At 43.2% G+C, this 21,127-nt stretch overlaps 1 protein-coding gene across 2 annotated transcripts; it reads right to left on the reverse strand.

Moving 5' to 3' along the window:
* Positions 1-153: 153 nt before the first annotated feature.
* mafgb (v-maf avian musculoaponeurotic fibrosarcoma oncogene homolog Gb) lies at positions 154-20,642 on the reverse strand. Of its 2 annotated transcripts, none has more exons than XM_030396178.1 (3): positions 20,273-20,642; positions 6,208-6,273; positions 154-6,118 (listed from the first exon to the last, which is right to left on the reverse strand). In XM_030396178.1, exons 2-3 carry the CDS (start codon positions 6,241-6,243, stop codon positions 5,633-5,635), a joined length of 522 nt encoding a protein of 173 aa, XP_030252038.1. In that variant the 5' UTR covers positions 6,244-6,273; positions 20,273-20,642; the 3' UTR covers positions 154-5,632. The 2 variants fall into 2 exon arrangements, with proteins under 2 accessions (XP_030252038.1, XP_030252125.1); XM_030396265.1 differs by lacking the exon at positions 20,273-20,642 and adding an exon at positions 19,585-20,147.
* Positions 20,643-21,127: the final 485 nt, after the last annotated feature.

A 21,127-nucleotide genomic window follows, 5' to 3' on the forward strand; every position in this document is an offset into this window, starting at 1 on the left:
TTCATAATGCATTCTATATCTGCTTTAAATACTCTAATGTATACATACATTTGTTTTTTGAGTTCAACACCCTGTTGATATCAACAATAATGTGTAAACTGTGTATACTAAAAATAGTATTCCTGCAGTCCTTATTTACACAAGAAAAAGCAGTTCCATTTCAAAACATGTTTATTGGTCATATACAAAATAAAGTAAGCTGTTTATCAACAAACATACAGTATATACATCAATAAATTAAAAGATGCATCAGACCGATGATGAAACAGTTAATTCCATGATTACCAATACCTTGTCATCATCACTTACATATCTACAAATTGCAAAAAAAAAAAAAAGTACAATAATTTAGTTGAAGATAAATACTTACAAAGACTGTCACATTTTAAGTATTTTCCCATAGAAAGTACTGTCATAGAATAATTTATAACACCCCATACAGAAATATTACAAAACACAGAATTTTCTATTACAAGGGCTTTTCTGAACAGGCTGCGCCATATTCACACAAACTCACTACTTTTTCTATAGCTTTGAACTGACCGTTATATACTTTAGAAACACAACAATATCCCAGCTCCCATGAGTAACCTGGTCGAAGTCTCACTGGCAGACACATGATTGGTGGTTTGATGGGGAAAAAATACTATCAGGAGTTTAAACAAAAACAAAACAAAAAAAAAAGAAAATGTGATGTGATACCTCAACTCTAGGTAAGAATGTTATTTCGAGGCTGAACGACTAATAAGGGCAGGGGCAACAGAGAGAGAGAGCAGCAGGAGGAAGGGGGAGCAACTTGGGAGGCAAAGCAAACATTATTGATGAAAACACCAAACAAACGATCAAAGGAATCCTTGGTTCATTTACTCTCATCGATCGCCGTTGGAGGTGGGTGAAAGGGCTTTTAGAGTACGGTGGCGTGATTCACTACACAGGAAAACAACTGGGTGACTACATAGCGATTGGCCAAGCAGAAAGATAAGGAGTTAATGATTTGCATCTCCTAGAAGAATCTGCTGTTTGTGAAGAAGGGCCCGGAAGCCTGCTGAGTTAACCCTATGACGCTTTGTAAAGAAAAAAACGGTTGGGATGAGTGGATTGGGACGTGGTTAAGAGTTTCATCACATATTCCCCCAGCACTCCTTTCTGCCTCTGTAAAATATTCATAGATGTGGCTTAGGAGTGGTTGCTTGGATTTGAAATGAAGCGTCTTTTCATAAAGGAGGCCATGACCCCTGTACAGACAGGGGGGAAATAAGGTCAGCGTGTCTTCTGAGCTCTTAAACTCTGTTATGAAAACCTCCAAGGGCCTTGTCTGCTATTCACCAAAAGGTCACTGCTGTCAGCTGATCATATCTGCTGAGTGGAAACTCTGGTGTTTGACCTCATCTGTTTAGAGACCTAACACCCTACTACAGCTATGGAAGACACACGCTCTTCAGTTTGACTGCAGGCTTTTCAGTTTTTTTTTCTCCTCAGGATATCCATGTTTGCACAGTTAATTGTTAAGCAACACTGAAAAACCAATGTGCATGTCAGACTTAAAGAGACAAACGGGCGCCGTACAACTAACTGCTTAACACTTTGTAAATAAGCTCTTCAACGTTGTCACATTACACTGTACCTGCAATCATAAAAACAGACAACTAGACACAATGACTACGATAGCATCACCACTCACGTGTGGCAGGAGGTCTAATTTTGCCCTACACGGTTTGCATAATTAGAGATGTCTGTTAGACAGCAGCCGCCATGTTAACACATTTATGTTTACACAGAATGCACCAGTTAAACAAGAGGAGCATCCAAACACAGACTATGTGAAAGCATATCCTTTGACAGTGACACATACAGTACGCACAGTCTGACGAGCACCACTTTCAGGTTTTGCTTCAACTTGACACAATCTGAGCAGAAGTTGTGTGTTTCTTCCTATCTCATACCACACACCACCACACAGGACTCGCCAGGAAAAACGTCTTTTAACAAGCAAATGCGGAGGCTGACAGGAAGAAAGAATATATCAACAAAACCTTGTAGAAAATCAACAAAACAGCACTTTTTTTAAAATATAAAGCGCATACATGAATATACTGTGTGTGATAGCTAATATTTGCTCGTAGCTGAAGATCCTGTAATAATGTATCAGCCATTTTCATTTGACATTTGTAGCTCTCCGATTTCACAGTTGACTGACCGTGTAAACGGTTATCAGTGTAAAGAAAACGCAGAAATCATATTTCAAAACCTCAAACCCTACCAGTGCCTTAACTCGCTGTTCACCTGTTTGAATTTTAATTGATATAAATGTAGATACAGATGAGGACATGCCTCGCGTATCTTATTAACTGCACAGCAGTAGGCCTGCTAACCCCTTTTTACTTCACAGTGGAAAAGTAGCAGTTCAGGTAAAAAGGCTGCATGTATGTACTGTTCCTGTTTCTATTTCAGTAAATAACTCAATTAAATTAGCTTTCCCTTTGATAAATAAAAAAAAATGTTTGAGGCAATTGTACTTCTTAAGGTTAACCTTACTCTTTGACAGACAAACCATTAAATAGCAGAATACATTTTTTCACTTCATAAAACACCAAATACAAACAGATTTGCTTCACTTCCCTGACACTTACAGAACAGTTAAAAAACAAATAAAACAGGAACAACATTATATATATATATATATATATATACACAGAACTATATAAAATGTACACAGCAAAAACAAATACTTTTATCACACACTACAAAAATAACTTATTGAAGGAGTAGGGGTGGTGCAGCCATGTAGGCCCATTATTAAGCTTCACATTTCTGTTACCTCGCCAGATCACCTGAATACACGGGCCATTTTATCTGCAATAACGAGCTTCGAATGCTGCAAGGACCAAAAGAAAAGGGAGTACGGGAAATGGGTCTGCCAAAGAAAGTTAAATGTACAAGACCTAAGTGCAGATTGGGAGCAGATAAGCACAAGATCTAACACGTCTGCGGCGCTGGAGCTGAGTGATGGGGCCGGGAGGACAAAGATTTTCTGATTAGAGAAAAGAGTGCAGTTACCCGCGGTGTCATCACCCACTTCGGCCTGAAATCAAACAAGGATCAAAGTCATATCCATGAAATAGTGAACGTTATAGTTACCTCGTCACGTACCTACACAGCACACCACACGCTAGTTCACGGTTACACACACGTGCCTAGTCACTAGAGAAAAAACAAAGCTATTCAGTAGTTAAGCCACTTTTGGTACAATTGCAAAATAGAGAGATACTGTATATCAAACAGATTTTTCTTATACCTTTTTTTTTTTGTTTTTTTTTTTTTTGTTTTTTTTACAGGTCGTTACAAACAATGCAAAGATAATTGTCTTTATAAAACTCCAGACTCTACCATACATAGACAAAGATTCTTTGAGTATAGAACACCACGTAGGACTACTTTTATGGTAACACTCGTGTGAAATGACATCCCATTTGTGTGACTGGAAGTTCAGAAGCATATCTTCGCTTGCTGACTGCACTGTCAATAATCACATTTGCACTTGCAAAGTGAGCTCTGTGGTTAAAAGCAAGAGGAATGCAGCGTAAAACCACTCTGATTTGAGGCAAGAAATTTAGCTGTGGGTGTGATAACCTAGATTTCTGAGCCAGTACCCAATCAAATTCAAACACATGTGAACCAAGTGATTAACATAAGACAGATAAAATTGTGATGAATACAGGCTCCTGTTTTGCAGACCCACTTTTTTTTTTCCTTGAAATGAAAGAACTGCTGAGTCACAGAAATCGGTGTTATTAATGTAATTAATCCTGATGGGCACTACACAGCTCATACAACAACGCACAGCGAGAGTCAAATGCTGCCACAACCTGATTCCTGATTGGTCGGTGTATCCCATTAAGCACAGGTAAATATGCAAACATCTTTGAATATTTATTTGCATTGAATCTCCACAAATCCTCATGCCCTGTTGACTTCTTCTTGATGCATATCATTAGGAGTCCAAGGCACTTGCCCTTCCAATTTTCTTGAATATACTTTTGACAAGAACTCAAAGAGACAAAAAGACGACTTTATCTGAATTCAGACGACCAGTTCCCTGAAAAACCCTTTACATGCTGAGATAAAGTCAGTGACTTTGAGCAACTTTATCTTCCTTTCACAATATCAATTTCTATTAGTTTTTTTGGTAAATATCAATTGCCTTTTCCCCCATCTTTCTGTTAAATCCAGGAAGTGCTGAGTGTAATAACTGGAAAACCAGTCGGAATTGAAAAATGGAAGGACAGAGAGAGATAAGATAAGAGAGAGACAGAGGAGAGAGAGCTGGACATAGAAAGTGAAGAGATTGTAGAAAAAATACAGCTAACTAAATATAGCAATACCAAAACGAACACGCGCCACAGAATTTCACAGAATTTCTGATATATATAACAATTGACACACAGGGAATACACTTTGGACCTCATGTGAATGACAACACAGTACAAAACAGTAGAAATACAGTTACCACCATCGTGTAATATATATTTTTCTATAGTACTCTTCTGAAAAAGTTCTTGGCTGGGTGGAGCATGACGGGACTTCTCTGCAGGTCACATGAAATCTTGTGTATTCTTTTAGAACTCAGGGACCAAACCCCGTTTGTGTCAACAAATCAAATGACTTTCCTATAAGTATTACATTAAAGGTGCAGTATGTAGTTTTGGGGGGAAGCAATTTTAATCAAAAGAGAAAGGTATTCCTTGACATGAAGAAACTAAATCTCTTTGTTTTCATGACTGAATAAATTGAATAAACAAAGTGACCTTAAAGGACAACACAGTTTCATGCTGTTTTACTTTGTTTACATTTGGCGGACCCTGCTACCTTTCTAACAGTGTTCTGGGACCTTATTTTTCTCTGATAACAGCTTGTTTATTCACTTGTGGTAAATATGAATATTTCTGAGTTTGTACTTTTACCTAGGTTTTCTTGTAAATATTGAAATTCTAAGTTAGATTTTCCTCTCCAAAACTACTTACTGCGCCTTCAACACAGTCTGTCTGGTTCTATTACATGTGTTTGAATAGTTTTGTTGTTGTGGCAAATTCCAGTGTTCTACATCTTGATTCAGGCAAGCAACTACTTTGAGTCTAGAGTGCAGTTGTTTGATTATTATGCACTTACAGCTGTCTAGCAGTAAAACTCAACACTGAACACTTGGCTGACGTGTATGGAAACTGAACAGAATGTCATGATTTCTCCAAAGTGTTCTGGGCATTTATGTTTTTTAAAACATTTTTTTTCCTCTCTGGCCTGGAATAAAATCCAAATTATCTCACTCTTAAATCACAAGTTCTTTGACTCTTCCAGGCTTTCAGTGACCGTAGGAACCCTGTGTGTCTGTCCTGTGCTAAATGATCATGCGCTGACCAAGGGGCTTGCATCTTTATAGTCTCAATGATCTTCCTCTGCTTCCATCCTTTCCTCCGCCTGCACTGATCTGAGGGACAGGTGACGGGAACATGCTGAGGCGATGTGATTGAGATTGCCCAGCTGTTTGAAGTCAGTGCAGGTGGAGGAGAGGTGGCCGGAAGGGAAGAGGAGTCACCTTGCTGCAGCTGAACTCCACCCTCATCTATCGTCCCCTCCCTCAAGACCGTGCATCTGTTTTTGACTTCACTATTGTGATCACGCTCGTCGCTGTTGCCACCTTCCCCGGTATGAGAGGACCAATGACTGATGACGGCACCCCTCCACCTCCTCCCCCCCCTCCGGCCCTAACCCCGACCCCGACCGTGGGGCTCCGTGCCACAGTCCTGGCAAACGTCTGTAACGCCTCGTACTTAGACCTCAGAGCGTCCAGCTCGACACGCATCGATGCATTCTCATTGGCCAGTTTGTCCACCTCTTGCTGCAGCTGGGCCTTCTGCTTCTCCAGCTCCTCCTTCTGGGTGACCCGCTTCACCCGGCAACTGGCGGCATAGCCTCGGTTCTTCAGGGTGCGCCGCCGCTGTTTCAGTTGCAGGATCTCCTCCTTGGTGAGCCCTCGGAGGTGCTGGTTCAGCTCCCGCACCGACATGGTCACCAGCTCCTCGTCCGTGAGGCTGGTGCCATTCTCCCCCGGCTCACGCTTCACCTGGAGAGAACAGGAGGGAGGAGTGGAGTGAGGCAGAGACAGAACCTCACAAATACAGAGAATATAGGGTTAAACATGCTCTGTTTTACCTTCAAGGCTTTATTTCCTTTGTTAGTCGTCGTCATGCCACAAGAGCCTTGCTCTTCTGAACAGACCTGTGGAGATGCAAGAGGGTTAAAATCATGAGCTAAAGACAGATTTTTAGTGATGACAGTTAACAGAGTGAAAGCATTAAAAAACACCATCACTGAGTTTAAGAAAAGAACAATAACACTGCGTGTTGCTACCCACCCGGACCAGTGGAGACACACCAGAGAGAAATCTACTGTTGGAGCACTGAGGTGTGAGCATGTTCAAGCATTATGCACCCGTGTCACAATGCATGAGTGAAAGTGACAAACAAACTTTTCTTAGAATTTCCCTGACTTCCTGTTTCCTGGTGGTTACACCAACAGTGCCCACTACCTTTGTGTTGCTGAACTCTTATTGGCTGGCTTCAGGCCAATAGGGGTGAAATGAACGTGAAAGAAGAGGAAGTGGTTAAATTTGTGGGAAGGACTCCAGGGGAAAACCAACTGTTAGAGACCTGACACACACACACACACACACACAAACATCCACACACACAAACAGACACACACACACACACACACACACACACACACACACACACACACACACACTACCCAAGACACATATAGACCTATTCACAAATGTGTGTATATGCAATTGTACCACAGTGGAAACAAGAGACAAAGGATGGAGATGACACAGTGTGAATCAGAAGTCAACAAAGAGGGAGGCTGGAAGTGCAAAAGATGAGATCAGTCCTTAGAGCGCACGGCTCCACAGATGAGCATCTCACAAGCTCTCAATGAGACGCTTTGTGTGGTGTGTTGGTCTGGCTCTCATCTCTCAGACCTGTGTGTGTCTGTGTGTGTATGTGTGTTCGATAAAGTGCCGCTATTGTTGCTGCTGCTGAGCGATCATCATGAGACCAGTCATGATGACTCAGCAGATTCCTGATCTCACTCTCTCGCCCCTCCCTCTCTCTCTCTCCTCTACTGCCGCGCAAATTTCTGCTCTCCTCTGTCACTTTTCATCCCCCCCAGCCCCTCCTCTGCTTTTACACCCTCTACAACTCTCTAACTCCTTTCCTTAAAGGTGAGGGTTTGCCTGATACATGGCTGCAGGCTCATGAAGGCCTGCAGGTCAACATGAGAACAAGATTTCTTGTGATTGGCCGCGAATGTGGTTATCGCCACACCTGATCCTGCGGAACCCGAAGTTCAGTTAAACCAGTTTGTGTTTAAAGACAGCATGTATTCATGCTCTCTCATGTATAACACCTGAGACAGTCAGTAACACTTTATAATAATGGCCCCCCTGGTAACCCCATGTTCGAATGTTCACTTAAGTGCCCTCTTGGATGCCTTGATGGTAGCTAATATTATAAAGTGTCCTCGTGGGTGCCCTTCCCGCGGACAAAACGTGGTGAAGTGCCCACTCTTCACTATAAATATACCATGACTGCCCCTAAATCATCCTGAGTCTACTACTGTTTTTAAATCTACTTGGGGTCTCGGAGCTTGTAGTGTACTGAGACCTTTTTACGATTTATGATTTTTACTCACATGTCTTTTCAAATTAATTCAATGAAATCATTTTGGGATCTTGGGTCTTCCAGGGACTTTGAGCTGGATGGAACCATTTTATGTTTTTTTAATTTAAATTTTTTTACATTTAAAACAAGTCCCCATCTTCTTCCATTGTTTAGGAGAATGCTGCAATGCTGTTTTGCTGCACAGATGTTCAGCAGACTACAAAACTTCACTTGACTTTCCATCAGCATGAGGGTGAGTAGATATCGTTCAGATTTCATTTTGGGTTGAACTTGTTCTTGAAGCAGTTGCTTAATGTGAAGCTGTAACTGAAGCATATAACACATTGTAAATGGTAAATAAATACTGTGTAGTCCATGAACATTATTTAGACGGCCATTATCAAGTTGTGACTGGTGTTTATAAACCTTTACAATTGCTTAATACATCGTTAATGAAGCATTTAATTGTTAACAGTCCAATACATAACTCGTTTAAGTTTAATTAACAATGAATTTACCAGTTTTCAATGATGGTTATTATAAAGTGTCACCAGCCAGTTTAAAAAAGTAAGAATTTGGGAGTAAGTCGTATTTCTTCAGTCATTCACAAGTTGGGTAATTTAAAAAGCTAATTTTTAGCAATGATATTTAAGAGACGTGAGGATATGCGTCTCTTCTCTTTTCATTCTTACTCTTTTCTGTCAGTGAGCCTCCCCCACAATGCACCCCTGCCTGTCTGTCTGTGAGGGTGCGCGAGTGTTTGTGCAAGCGCTGCCACAAATCCTACAGTTATAAATAGCTGTAGATCAAAGAAACACTACGCTACAAGCACATACAAGTAACCGTGCGTGCAGAAGATGCACATCCACTCCACACTCAACACGGGGAAAAGATAAACTACAATATGTTGGAGCAACAGCATTGCTTCTTTCAGGGGCTGAGGATCAGTCAGTTCATTAAACTGTGTATATTCAGTATATTGAGTTTCTTCTCAATAAAAAAAAAAAATGTCTTCCAACCTGATGTACCACTGCAGTCTTGTGTTGGGATGCAGCCTCCCACAGCTGGAGGTGCATCATCGCACAATAGATGGATCAAAGGCATGAAGACTGAGGGGTGGCTGTTGGGGGTGGGGGCGGTGAAGAGAGAGAGAGAGGGGGGGGGGGACGACAGAGGGGGCAAAAAGGAGGCAGTTTTCTTGCCAGGCACTGGTTTATTTCCCCTGTGCCCAAAACCCCGACCCCCTCCCCCGCAACGCATCTACATACAAACAAAGCGAGTGCACTCACATACACACACACACACACACACACACACACAGATTCCCCTGCTGCCATGCCAGTGGGGCACAATAAAACACACACACAAAACGGTTGGCTGCAAGTACACAAATGTGCCAATGTAGTTAAAGTGCTAAACAATGCTTGATATGTGCCGAAGTTGAACATACTGTTCATGCATGGCCCAGGGGTTTTATTCCATACTTGACGACAGAAAATTAAGATGTGAGGGAATTTTTAGTTGTTTTAATTAAAGCAACGAGCAAACAGAATCACGGCAGGAGTACAGACGGTACTTGTGTATCTTTACCCATACAAATACAACTACTTCGTAGTCATTTTTTTGGTTTTGGCAAATGTCTTGTTTCAGATATCGTGTCTAATGACACAACGCTAATCGCTGTTTGTGGTTTGTACATTTGTTCGCTAAATCTAAGAAAAATTCAAATGACAGAATGTGCCAGATTTGTACAAAACTTAACAGTAAGTTATACATGTGATCATAAGCTAATCCAACCAACTGATGTGTAAAGGATCTTTCCATAGGTAACCCTAATGATCATTTTCTTTATTGATTAATCTATCAATTAAGTGCGTCCCTGAGGCTAACTGGTTAAGACGCATAACCACAATGTCCACACTCCAGTAATAGCCGATAATAATAATAATAACTGTGTGATTTGAGATGCTTATCCTGCTGAAAAATCTCATACTGCTGCAACCCTAATCGGTGCACATGTTGATTATCGTAAAAGCAAGCGTTATGGTTCTGGTGTTGTATATTTGATTGGGGAGCAGGACAGTAAGTTTGGGGCCTATTTCGTCAAGGTTGGAGAACAACTAACCTGACTTTCACCGCAACATAAAACCGCAACAAGCCGGTTCGTGTGTGAATGTGTGTGTTTGTTCAGCTCATGTGTGAGTCACCCAGGTTAAGGATCATCTGCTGAGCAAGGGCGCCGCCATTTATCTTGGGTGTCCGCACCCAGACATGCGCCCAGACATGCGTGCACTCACAAACACAAGGTGCCAGAGGTGTCCTTCCCATAATGCTTGCGGGGTGGTCGCTGCGGTGTGGTCAATGCCACAGTCACTGTTGCTACAACAGACAGCTTTTTTGCTGTGGCAGGCTGTATTTTTATGGAGCAACCAAAAGAATGCTGACAACTCAAGAGGAGAGCTGCTTACAGTTACAGCGGAGAAGCAACACACATACACACACACACACAAACACACACACACACACACACACACACAGAGGACGGGACATGGGGACAGAGATGAAAGAAGAGGTGGGACGTGGTGGAGATGAATAAAACACAGCTAGAAGAGGAGAAAAGATAAGACGGTGAGGATAAAAGAGGGTGAGTAGTTGGTGGGATAGCGAGGTAAAGACAGACTAGGTAAGAACGGAGGAGAGAGGGAGGAGGGTGGGGGTGCTGGTGGTGGTGGTGGTGGTGTTGGTGAAGAGGACTGAAAGAATGCTGACGTCTCCAGAGCTGATTAGCGTTACAGCGGAGACATCACACCCACAACCGAGAAAAATGCTGAGTATGGAGGGAGGACGGGGTGGGGGAGGGGGGAGGGGGTGCAAATGACAAGGGAGAAAGAAGAGAGGATAAAGAGAGAGGCAAGTGAGTAGGGAGGAGGAGGAGGAGGAGGAGGAAGAGGAGGAGGAGAGGAGGGGGACAGAGGTGGGGATGGAGGGAGGAACGGCGATGAGGAGGAACAGGACAGGAGGGAAGGGGGGGGCAGAGATGGAGGAAAGAAGAGGGGGTGGGAAAGCGTTTGGGTGAAAATGCATCCTCAACACATTTGTAAGAGCTTAGCTGTTGGGTACGGCGGGGGGTGAGGTGGGGGGGCAGAGAGAGAGAGAGAGAGAGAGAGAGAGAGAGAGAGAGAGAGAGAGAGAACCAGGGAGGGGGGAAAATGGATGGAGGGGGGGAGAAAAAAAAAACCCTGAACTCAGCAACGACCACGACTAAAACCTCCAATTAGAAAAGTTCTGAAGCTGATCCAGTGCAATGAAACTACTGCTGACCACCTCTCTCTCTCTCTCCCCAGACCTTCTGCTCTCTGTCTCACACACTCACTCACACACACAGAAAAAGCCTCGCATCCTGTCTTGTTGACAAATCAAGTCGTGGAGAAGGGATGAGAACATGAGTAATAGTGTGGCAGAAGGTGAACACAGCGATCATGGGGCTTATAAAAGGCACAAGAAGACATACAGCACAACTCCTTTTTCTTCATGTAGTGCACACGAGTCGGATGATGAACTGTGTGTGTGTGTGTGTGTGTGTGTGTGTGTGTGTGTGTGTGTGTGTGTCTGGGTTCAGACAGAGCTCTAATTAATCTTGTTTGAGAGAACCCTTTGCTCCAGCCACTACCGCTTTACAGGCAGAATTCTTAGAAAGAGACTTCCTACTTAAAAGCTGGTGGCGCGCTGCATACACACACACACACAAACACACACACGCACACACACATACACAGGAAAATAAATAGCAGGATTAAGCGCTTCAAAAACGACCTGGGGGCTGGTGTGTGTGGGTGTACGCGAGCATAAACAAGATAGCATATACAGAATGATCAAGAATAGATTGTAAGAGTCACAAGTCGTTTTGTGGTGCAGCCGCAAAGTCTGTCTTTATTGAATAATCCCAACATAACAACTGCCTTAACTGCGCCTCCTCCCCTCAGGCAACTCTCTGAGCAATAATGGAGAACACAAAGGGTGGCAGCTGAGCGAGGCAGGGAAGACACGCTGTAAGACACAGAGAGGACATGATGGAAAGACATAAAGAGAGCAGAGATGTGTGTGTGTGGGGGGGGGGGGAATTAAAACCTAAGAGCGCCACAAAATCAGCTTCCCTCTGGCTGCAATCCACCTTGGCTTTTTTTTTTTTTTTTTTTTTAAAGAAGGAGGCAGCGGTGCTCGCGCCCATTGATCTGGTGTGGGCTGAGGGTGTTGAGGGAGTTGGTAAATAATTAACGGCGAGCACTGTGTGGAGGCTAATTGAGAATTAGGAATCAGATCGCCGATAATGGCAACCTGTGTATGAGAGAGGGGGCAGGCTCACAGCGGTGGGCCGCGGAGAGATGGTGAAGACGGAGGGGGACGAAAAGACACCGGTTTGAACCCTGTGTGTGTGTGTGTGTGTGTGTGTGTGTGTGTGTGTGTGTGTGTGTGTGTGTGTGTGTGTGTGTGTGTGTGTGTGGAGAAGAAGCAGGAAGCTATTAACTGGGAGGTATGCAGAGCGTGAAATAAGCATGATAACACAGAGAGAGAGGGGAGCGGAGGAGATGGAGAAAACAGGACGTAAGTGAAGAAGACTTCCAAAGAAGGAAGCTTATGTCCCCTCATATACATATTATAATATATGGGGAGTGAAGAGCGATCACTTTCACAGTTTCCTGAGAGTTCAAAAGGGGTATTGTGTGTGTGTGTGTGTGTGTTTGCGCGCGCTTGCTGGTGAAGCGTGCGTGAGGCAGTGTTGGTGCAAGTGCGTTATTAAAGGCGAGAAAAAGTCCTGGCGTCGACACGTTTTTCCCATTCCAGGTAGTAAGTCGGAGTGTGATGACAAATTTCCCAACACAAGCAAAAAAAACTGCACTGTCAGGCAATTGAGCTCTGGCTCCTTTTTTTTTTTCTTCATAAGTGCTTTTTTTTTTTTTAAAGAGGAGAGAAAGCATGTAGCGTAGGTTAAGTTGGTTTCTCTCTCTGTGCGTGAAGACCAAACAGAAGGCTGTGAGGGAGACGGAGATAAGCGAAAAACAACATGTCACCCTGTACATACATACCCGCTCAGCAACTTGAGACAGAGGGAAAGTTTTTTTGGCGCGGAAGCAAAGAGGGGACGCGTTCATCACCGCCGGTCACATAAATGGGGAGATAACATCGGAGAGGTCCTGGCAATCATACCGTGAGATCAGAAATGAACAAAGGGAGGTGTTTGTTACCAGGACGTTCCTGGTGCCTACACTCAAGGTTCCCCAGTTGCTGTCACTCATTTAAGACCGTAAAGGGAGGAATTCTGGTTCAGCCAAACACACAGACACACAGGACCACAGTGGGTGGGGATGCGAATATTACACTGTAGTAATGTCTCTTTGCCTTCATACAGTTTTATATTCACATTCATCACGTAACCCTTTAGCTCACATCAGATTACTGCTATGTATCAAACATTCAGAGTATAATAGGACATCATCAATGAACACAAAGTCAGTTACAGTACAATGATATAAATACTTCACATATATGTTTATGCTGGAAAACTCCACATTATTCCTCACGAAGCAAAAGAATGAAAATAAAATGTTAGGAACCAAAAGTTCACCCTGATCAAAGGCTTCTCCGAGGCTTCCTCTAATAAAAAACAACGGACGCACTTCAGTGTTTTGTATCACATCATCCAAATGTATTTCTGATTTTATCTAACTTAAGAATGTATTGTGTGGTTTTCAGCACAAAGGACGATGGACGTGAAAAGGAAACTAATTTCTACATCATGCAGTGGAATCCAGAGATTACCTGTTTCTAGCCTCTTAAAAGTGAGTATTTGCAGCTTTTCTTGATAGTAAATTAAACATCTTTGATTATTGTGACAGTTGGTTTGACAAACAAGACACTTTTTTATAGACTAAACAACTGATTGATTAAATCAAAAAATGAGTTGCGGTTTTGTCTTTTGACAAAAAGAGGGTGGGTAAAAAGGCTCCTAAGCTGTTTAAGCTCTCAATATAAGAAGTATAAAACGAATCAGCATCCAGGGAAAATCGTTGTGCGACCCTAAACGAGTGTAATAGTGGGTAAAAAGCGCATGATAGGGGCGCCGTTTTGCTTGGTGGGTGGAGCGGGCGTCCCATGTGCGGGGGCTTTGTCCTCGCTGCAGCGGCCCCGGGTTCCAGTCCCGGCCTGGGGCCCTTTACTGCATGTCACTCCCCCTCTCTATCTCAACGTGTTTCCTGTCAATTTTTTAACTGTCCTGTCAATAAAGCCAAAAGGCCAAAAAAATATACTTAAAGAAAGAAAAACCTGATGATATTTTGTTTCGGGGCAGCTCTGATGTGTAGTTTACAAACAGAACAGGGACATTAAAAACTGAACTGTTGTTGCATGAAATAATTTAATGCCACAGGTGAAGGCAAAGAGCTGGCACCACATTTGAGGCGCACACATATCGTTGCTCCCTCTCTCCGCTCCTTGGCATTGATCCACACTGTGTGTGTGTGTGTACGTGTGTGTGTGTGCGTGTGTGTTTTCATTTTTTTTATTTTTTACATTTAAAGAGGTTCAGAAATTCACACCATCATACAATTCTGGGATCGTCACACTGCAGTTAGAAAATGCGGCAATTTGGCGCAGAGAGATGATGCAACTGGTAGACAACCGCTGGTACGGATACTCCTGTTACCAGGGCCTTGCATCTCCACGGCTACATTCTCAATAACTCAAAACAAGCATGCAAAACAAAATCACTGCTATGCCATGGTGTGCGCGTGTGTTTATTCGTGTATGTGTGGGAATGAGTAGCCTCCTTTAACTGGAGCCTTCTCAAAAAGCTCCAAAATAAACCCAGCAGTACTCGGAGGGAAAACATGAGAACTTGACTCAAAGAGTACTGATCACAGAGAGATTATCGATGCAGAGACGCAGCTTTGTAATAGTGGTGTTTGAACACAACGCGACCATGTCAGGACACGGAGGGTTCGATCGGTAATGCGAGCCGCTTAAACTGAACTTGAACTTGTTTTCCTTGTCTTATCTTTTTGACATCTGGGATTCATCTTGATTTCGTACGTTTTTTCGGTTCTCAGGGAGGTTACGTAAATAAGGTGTCAAGACACTTGTGGCGGGAGGGTACAGTCAACATGCACAGGCGCACACACACAAAGTCAAAGGAACACAAGGACAAGCAGCGCACTCACACGGAAGCTGGGAGAAGAAAAAAAACAGTGGAGCACAGCAATGATTATGCACCAGATCTGCTTACACCATATTTCATCATTACTGTGGAGAAAAAACACTCAACTATTGATCTGCCCCACTGCTTCCTTTTCTCTCTCTCTCTCTCTCTCACCCACTCTCCGACTCCTGCTTTTACTCCTGCTTTAACTTCTCTCTTTTTACTTCTCTCTCACTCTCAGAAATTTGCAAGCGTAACAAGACTTTACTGAAATGGATCCCAGTAGTAAACAAGATCATAAACATGCGGGCACCACTTAGAAATCATCTTCACAGACACCAAACTCTCACACACATATGGAAAACAAACACACACACACACACACACACACAGGAGGTGGACACAGTATTGTGAACACCTGTGCAATCTAACGCAATCCAGCAATACAGCCCTGCAATAAACGGCGCCTTTGTGAAGCTTCTTCTTAAATGCAATCCCAGAGCGAGGACGGATACAGAAACAAGTTAAAACAGGAGCATGTTACAATATACTGCTGTGCATTAGGAGCAAACCATCATTAACCACCACATCGTAATTACAGACTAGAGACTAACAGTTCATGTTCGGTATTGAGCCTTAATAACTTGTTGGTACCAACCTCGATGTGTCCGAAGCACAGAGTATCAAAAACTGTCCAGTACCACAAGCTCAATTCTTGCTCATTTTTTTGGTCTTGTTTGTATTTCTATAATTAGATATTTCTGGGTGACACTTAACTTTCCTTCCTATTTCTGCAACTAACGATTATTATTTTCATTTCTTATTAATCTGCCAATTGATTTAGCAATTAAATGGTTAATTGATTAGTCTATAAAACTTGAAACTTTTTTTTTTTTTTTTTTGATTTTTTGTGGCATAGACACCTTTATTAGCAGTAGACAGAGAGGAAACACGGGAAAGAGAGGGGAAGGTGACATGCAGCAAAGGACCTCCGGCCGGAATCGAACCGGGGTCGGCTGCGTATATGGCATGCGCTCTAACCACTCAACCACCTGCACGCCAGAGATTTTTCTTTTAGACGCTCATCACGTTGTGCCAGAGCCCAAAGTTATGTCTTCCAGTTGCTTCTGTCTACCAGCCAACAGTTTAAAACCCAAAGACTCTTTAGTTACTATCATAAATGACAAAGAGAAGCGGCAAGCCCTGACATTTAAAGCATGAAATGATTCATGGATTATCAGAATAGTTGGGAGTTGATTGGCATTCAATCGACTGACGGTTTAAATCAACTAATCGTTGCAGCCGTAGTTCAATTTAGGGCTACACATTAATGACAAGGTTATAATATTTTATTACATTGTTGCAAGCGTCCATCCTTTGCAAATGTAATCAACTGACATAAAACAATCTATTTCTCTGATTCCCAACATCTCAATGAGAGAATTTTCAGCTTTTCTTTGCCATACATCTCTGTAAACTGATTATTTGTGGATTTTGGGACGAACAAAACAAGACAAGTAAAGACATTTACTTCAGGGATAGGTTTTTTTTTATGGTAAAAAGAAATCGCTATTCAAAAAAAATCATAATTAATAGAGCCCGACCGACTGATCGATCGGTTAACCGATACCGTCGGCTGACATGCATAGCATATATGCTGTCTGATATGTGCAGATACGCAGGCTTTTTTTTTTTTTTACAGAATGTGAAAATATGCTCAGAGTAATGTAGAACTATTAGATTAGCAGTGAAGTTTATTGTTTCAGTGCACTGATGTCATTAGGGACAATGAAGTCTATCGTTGAACTGTAAAATGACCTACCACCATTGTGAACATATCTCTGTCAGATATGTTTGATTACCACATTTGGGAAGTCATTGAAAAAAAATGCGAGTTTATGTATATATTCTATGTTTATCAGCTGATATACTGATATCAGAATTCTTTTACTCCCCAGTCAGGCTCTAATTATTAGTTGCACCTCAAAATAAAACACAAACCAGACAATGTTTTTAGATGTGATACTTATCAATAACATTGGCCAGTAACTGACGATTATTTTCCTCAGAGATGAACCTGACGACTGTCGAAAATGCTCAAAACAATTGGGAGAACCTTCCATCACAATTTTCTGAAGCCCTTGTTGACATATTTAAACAGTGGTCAACTAAAAAGTATTCACTTTCCAATCGCAAGACTGTAAAAGCCTTTTGGCTAAAAGAAACACTTAAAAACAACTATCCAGTTATCAAAATAGTTGCTCATTAATTCTCTGATTGACTAAATCAATTAATCAATTAATGGACTGGAGCTTTCAGCTCTCAACACGAGTGCATTTCTTTCTTCCAGAAGAGTAAACACTTGTCAGAAGCTCCGGTCCATTCCTTCCTTCCTTCCTTCCTTCCTCTCACACTCCAGAGGAGGTTTTACACAGTGTTACATCAACTTGACCCCTGTGCATGCAGAAAATCAAACAAGTTTATATGATCACGCACACATACACACACACACACACACAAACAGACACACACACACACACACTCCTCAGATGTGGTAAAACAGAGATGTTGTACTCATTACTTTGGACTTCCTGCTGAAGAGAGAAGCTTCAGGTCAGATATAAGGAATCAACTGACAAGTGCACAATGTTGTAAGGGCCAACTGATAGTAAAATCACTTCCCATTGCTACATCTTCTTTCTACATCCTGCAAGTGCAGCAGGCAACACACACACATGCTGTTTTTAACCTTGGTGCTTAGACACCCACACCCACACACACATCCTCCTAGAGCGACTAGATCTTAGCATCTTATAGGTGTTTTATATCTCCTGCTCTCTCTGCACGCTCTCTCACACGCACACACACACGACAAGGCAAAGAAACTAGCTGTGGTAAGTAACAAGTGAAAACGCCATCTGTCAAGCGAGAGCGCATTTGCTTCGCCTCAGCATTTTCAGGGGAATGCCTTGAAGACAAAAAGGTCCTTGTTCTCAATCTCTGCGCAAATCCCATCTCTCATTCTTCCTCCCTCTTCCTTCATCCCCCTTGCTCCGCGCGCCTTGCCGCTCCGCCACCATCAGCAAAGTTGCACACATAAGCATTGGTCAGCGTTCAATTACCGTGAACACCAGGGAAGGATGGGGAAAGTACTTGACAGAGAAATGCACTTCAAGCACTGATTAAATACTGATACCGAGTATAAAAAGTTTAGCCCCTTGGTTGTGTGTGTGTGTGTGTGTGTGTGTGAGAGAGAGAGGGAGAGAGAGAGAAAGACAGTAAGGGGGGTTGGGGGGTTTGCTCTTCTCTCCAGTACTGATACAACTGTTTCATCATTATGACCCTCTATTACAGTACTTGCCAACTTGCTTACTACATACTTTTGATACACTCCGCAGAGTGCTGACTCTAACTAAAGCTGCTGATATGGAGTCATTAGGGGGTGAAGTTTCTGTTTTTCTTGAGCCCACAGAGCTTCCCTATTACTCCTCAGTGTTTAGGAGTTGCAATGCTCATGGGTTGCTACCAGGCAGCAGATAATGGCCCATCTACAAGCGATCAATCAGAGGATATTCCGCTGCAGCCATTACAGTTCATTGAGGTGCTTTCTTTTTTTAGCTCAGATGTCTGTGTGGCCTCATGAGCAAATCAATGCTCAACATTAGCCGCCATGGGGATGTGTCCTCCTCTCCAGCCTTCATTTGTATTCGCCCAAATACCAACATTCACACTTTTAAGGTTACATTTTGACTTGTACACATTTAGACGAGCTATTAAGAAAAAAAAAAGCCAGGTTTAATAAAGTCATAATAACCCCAGAGTAAAGCAACTAAATCTTTTACAGCACATTTACCCTGCCAGTGTGCACATTAAATCCACTTTGAGTATGTGTTTGAGCCTGCTGATAACCAAACCGCACTGGAAGAAAGGAAAATGAGCAAATTTAGCGCTTAATGACATTTTTAAACACTCATTCCTCAGCCCACATGAGCTCTAATGATCACATATACACGTCAACATCCGCTCCATGCCCGGGCCTATTCATCTCAGAGCCAAGCCCCCGATATAAACCGAGCTCTTCCTTCCCTCGCTCCAGACCTTTGTCCGCCCGCCTGCCGCCGGTGCCATGTTGCCATGGCTCCCTCATGCCTCCGCTCGGCTCGCGCAGACGTTGAGAAATAACAACGTTGTGATGAATCAGCATCTCTGCCGCGAGCCAACCGGCGTACGACCGGGCACGCCGGAAAATACACCGACTCTCTGCGTTTAAAAGACAACAACGCGAGTCACTTCGCGTTTAGCACCTGATGTTAACATGTGTGAACTGGAGGCCTGCCGGAGGAACAGCGGCTGACACAAAGCAAATGTCAAGAGCAGTCCCTGTCGCCGCTCCGTCACTCGGCTAACAGTGAGGACGCTCTGTAGCTAGCCGCTGGACGCCTGACAGTTACACACACACCACGGTGACAGCTGCGCTTGTTTATTGTTGTCGCCGCGGAACCTCTCACTTACTGTCACCGCCGCCAAGCAGGCGAGCGGCCAGCGGACCAAATGTCAACCAGAGAGCCAGTGAACCCGCAAAAAAAAAAAACTAAACTAAAAAAAAAAAAAAACTAAACTAAACAAAAGCCCTGCACAGTTGACTGACGAACAGCTGACTGGCCATCTTACCTGAGAGGAGGCGACAGACGAGTGAATTTTGTGAAGCGACAGCAGGAGGCTTCCAGTCAGCGTCCACCGCTGCCGCTTCAGCACCCCGAGCAGAGAGGACAGTGGGGGAAGCTAACGTGGAGGTTGTGTGTTGTTATTGAAGGTGCTGAGTAGTTTCTCTGCGTTAACGTCCCCCCTTGTTCTTACTTTCACAATATCTAAATATCTAGCTATGTAGTAGCCACAACATAAGGGAATCCCCGGGCATACCGACGGCACAGGAAGCCGACCCGCTCCCGCACGGTCCTTTGGGTTAATTCCGACACATGGCTTTTTTTTAAGCTTGACAGCCGCACGGAGCGTGCACCCCCTTTGTCTGTGTTATTATGAAATCGCCGGTCGGTCGGTCGTTCGGTCGGCGTGGCCTTTCAAGCTACCGACCCGCATGTACGGGTCTGGATGACGACTGGATCGTGATGATTCAGCAGTACCAGGCTGCTGCCCTTTAAACGGCAGCGGTGCCGCTGAGTTCGGCGGAACAGGACAGTGCAGCGGCGGCGGCGCTCAGCGGGACAAGCGGCAACACAAGCGGCGACCGCACTGGAACGGCATGGCAGCGGCGGTCGCAGTGCATACTCAGCAAAACAACACCACTATATTCAGCACTTTTTAAAGAATTTCACTTGTGATTTCGATAAAGCTGACTCACCAGAAGTCAAACCGGCGCCTTTCGCCCACCGCACCTTCGAGGGTCGGGGTTCGCCGACGGTAGGTCGACCCGGTGTGAAGAGAGACAGTTGAAGAAATGTTTTTTTTTTTTTCTTCCGCTCACGCCTTCTCGCGGCTCTCTAGATATATCCACTCCTTCCTCGCTTGTTTTAGTCTATGGTCGGAGGCGCCAGACGTCATTTGATGTTTGGATCACATGGTTTCATTCATGAAGGATCAACGCAGCCCGCATTTAAAGAGACATGAGACACTACTACTGTGTGATGGACTGTTGTAACAACAGTCGGTGTGTGACAGGCAGCCCCTCCTCCATGCAAATGTCTAAACTTAGAGCTCACATTTGAAGTGCCGATTGGCTCCAACAATAGCTCAGAATGAGGGAATACAAAATAACATCTGATGCTGTCATTCTTATCGGTTACTGTTGGGGACATTTACGTGCTTTGCAAGTTAAAGGTGCATTATGTAGTACTGTTTTCATACCTAAACAAGAGTAAATAAACAAACATCTCTTTGTTTCCATTGCTCAGTAACCGAATAAACCAAGTGACCTCAAAGGAAAACACATTTCATATTGTTTTGCTTTGTTTAGCTTCAAACAGTGATTTGGGGACATTATTGTTTATTCAGTTATGGGGGGGAAATCAATATTTCTGCGTTTGTACTGTCAGCTCATTATTATTGTAGATATTTAAATTTTGAGTTTTTTCTCCAAAATAACATAGTGCCCCTTTAAATATCACACCAGAGTTAAAGATGATGTCTGCCTTTTCCCCACATATGACATTTTTTTGTGATTTAATCAAAAACTGATAAACTGACTGATAAAATTGGG

Source organism: Sparus aurata, chromosome 1 (genome assembly GCF_900880675.1).
Source record: "Sparus aurata chromosome 1, fSpaAur1.1, whole genome shotgun sequence".
Lineage (NCBI taxonomy): Eukaryota > Metazoa > Chordata > Actinopteri > Spariformes > Sparidae > Sparus > Sparus aurata.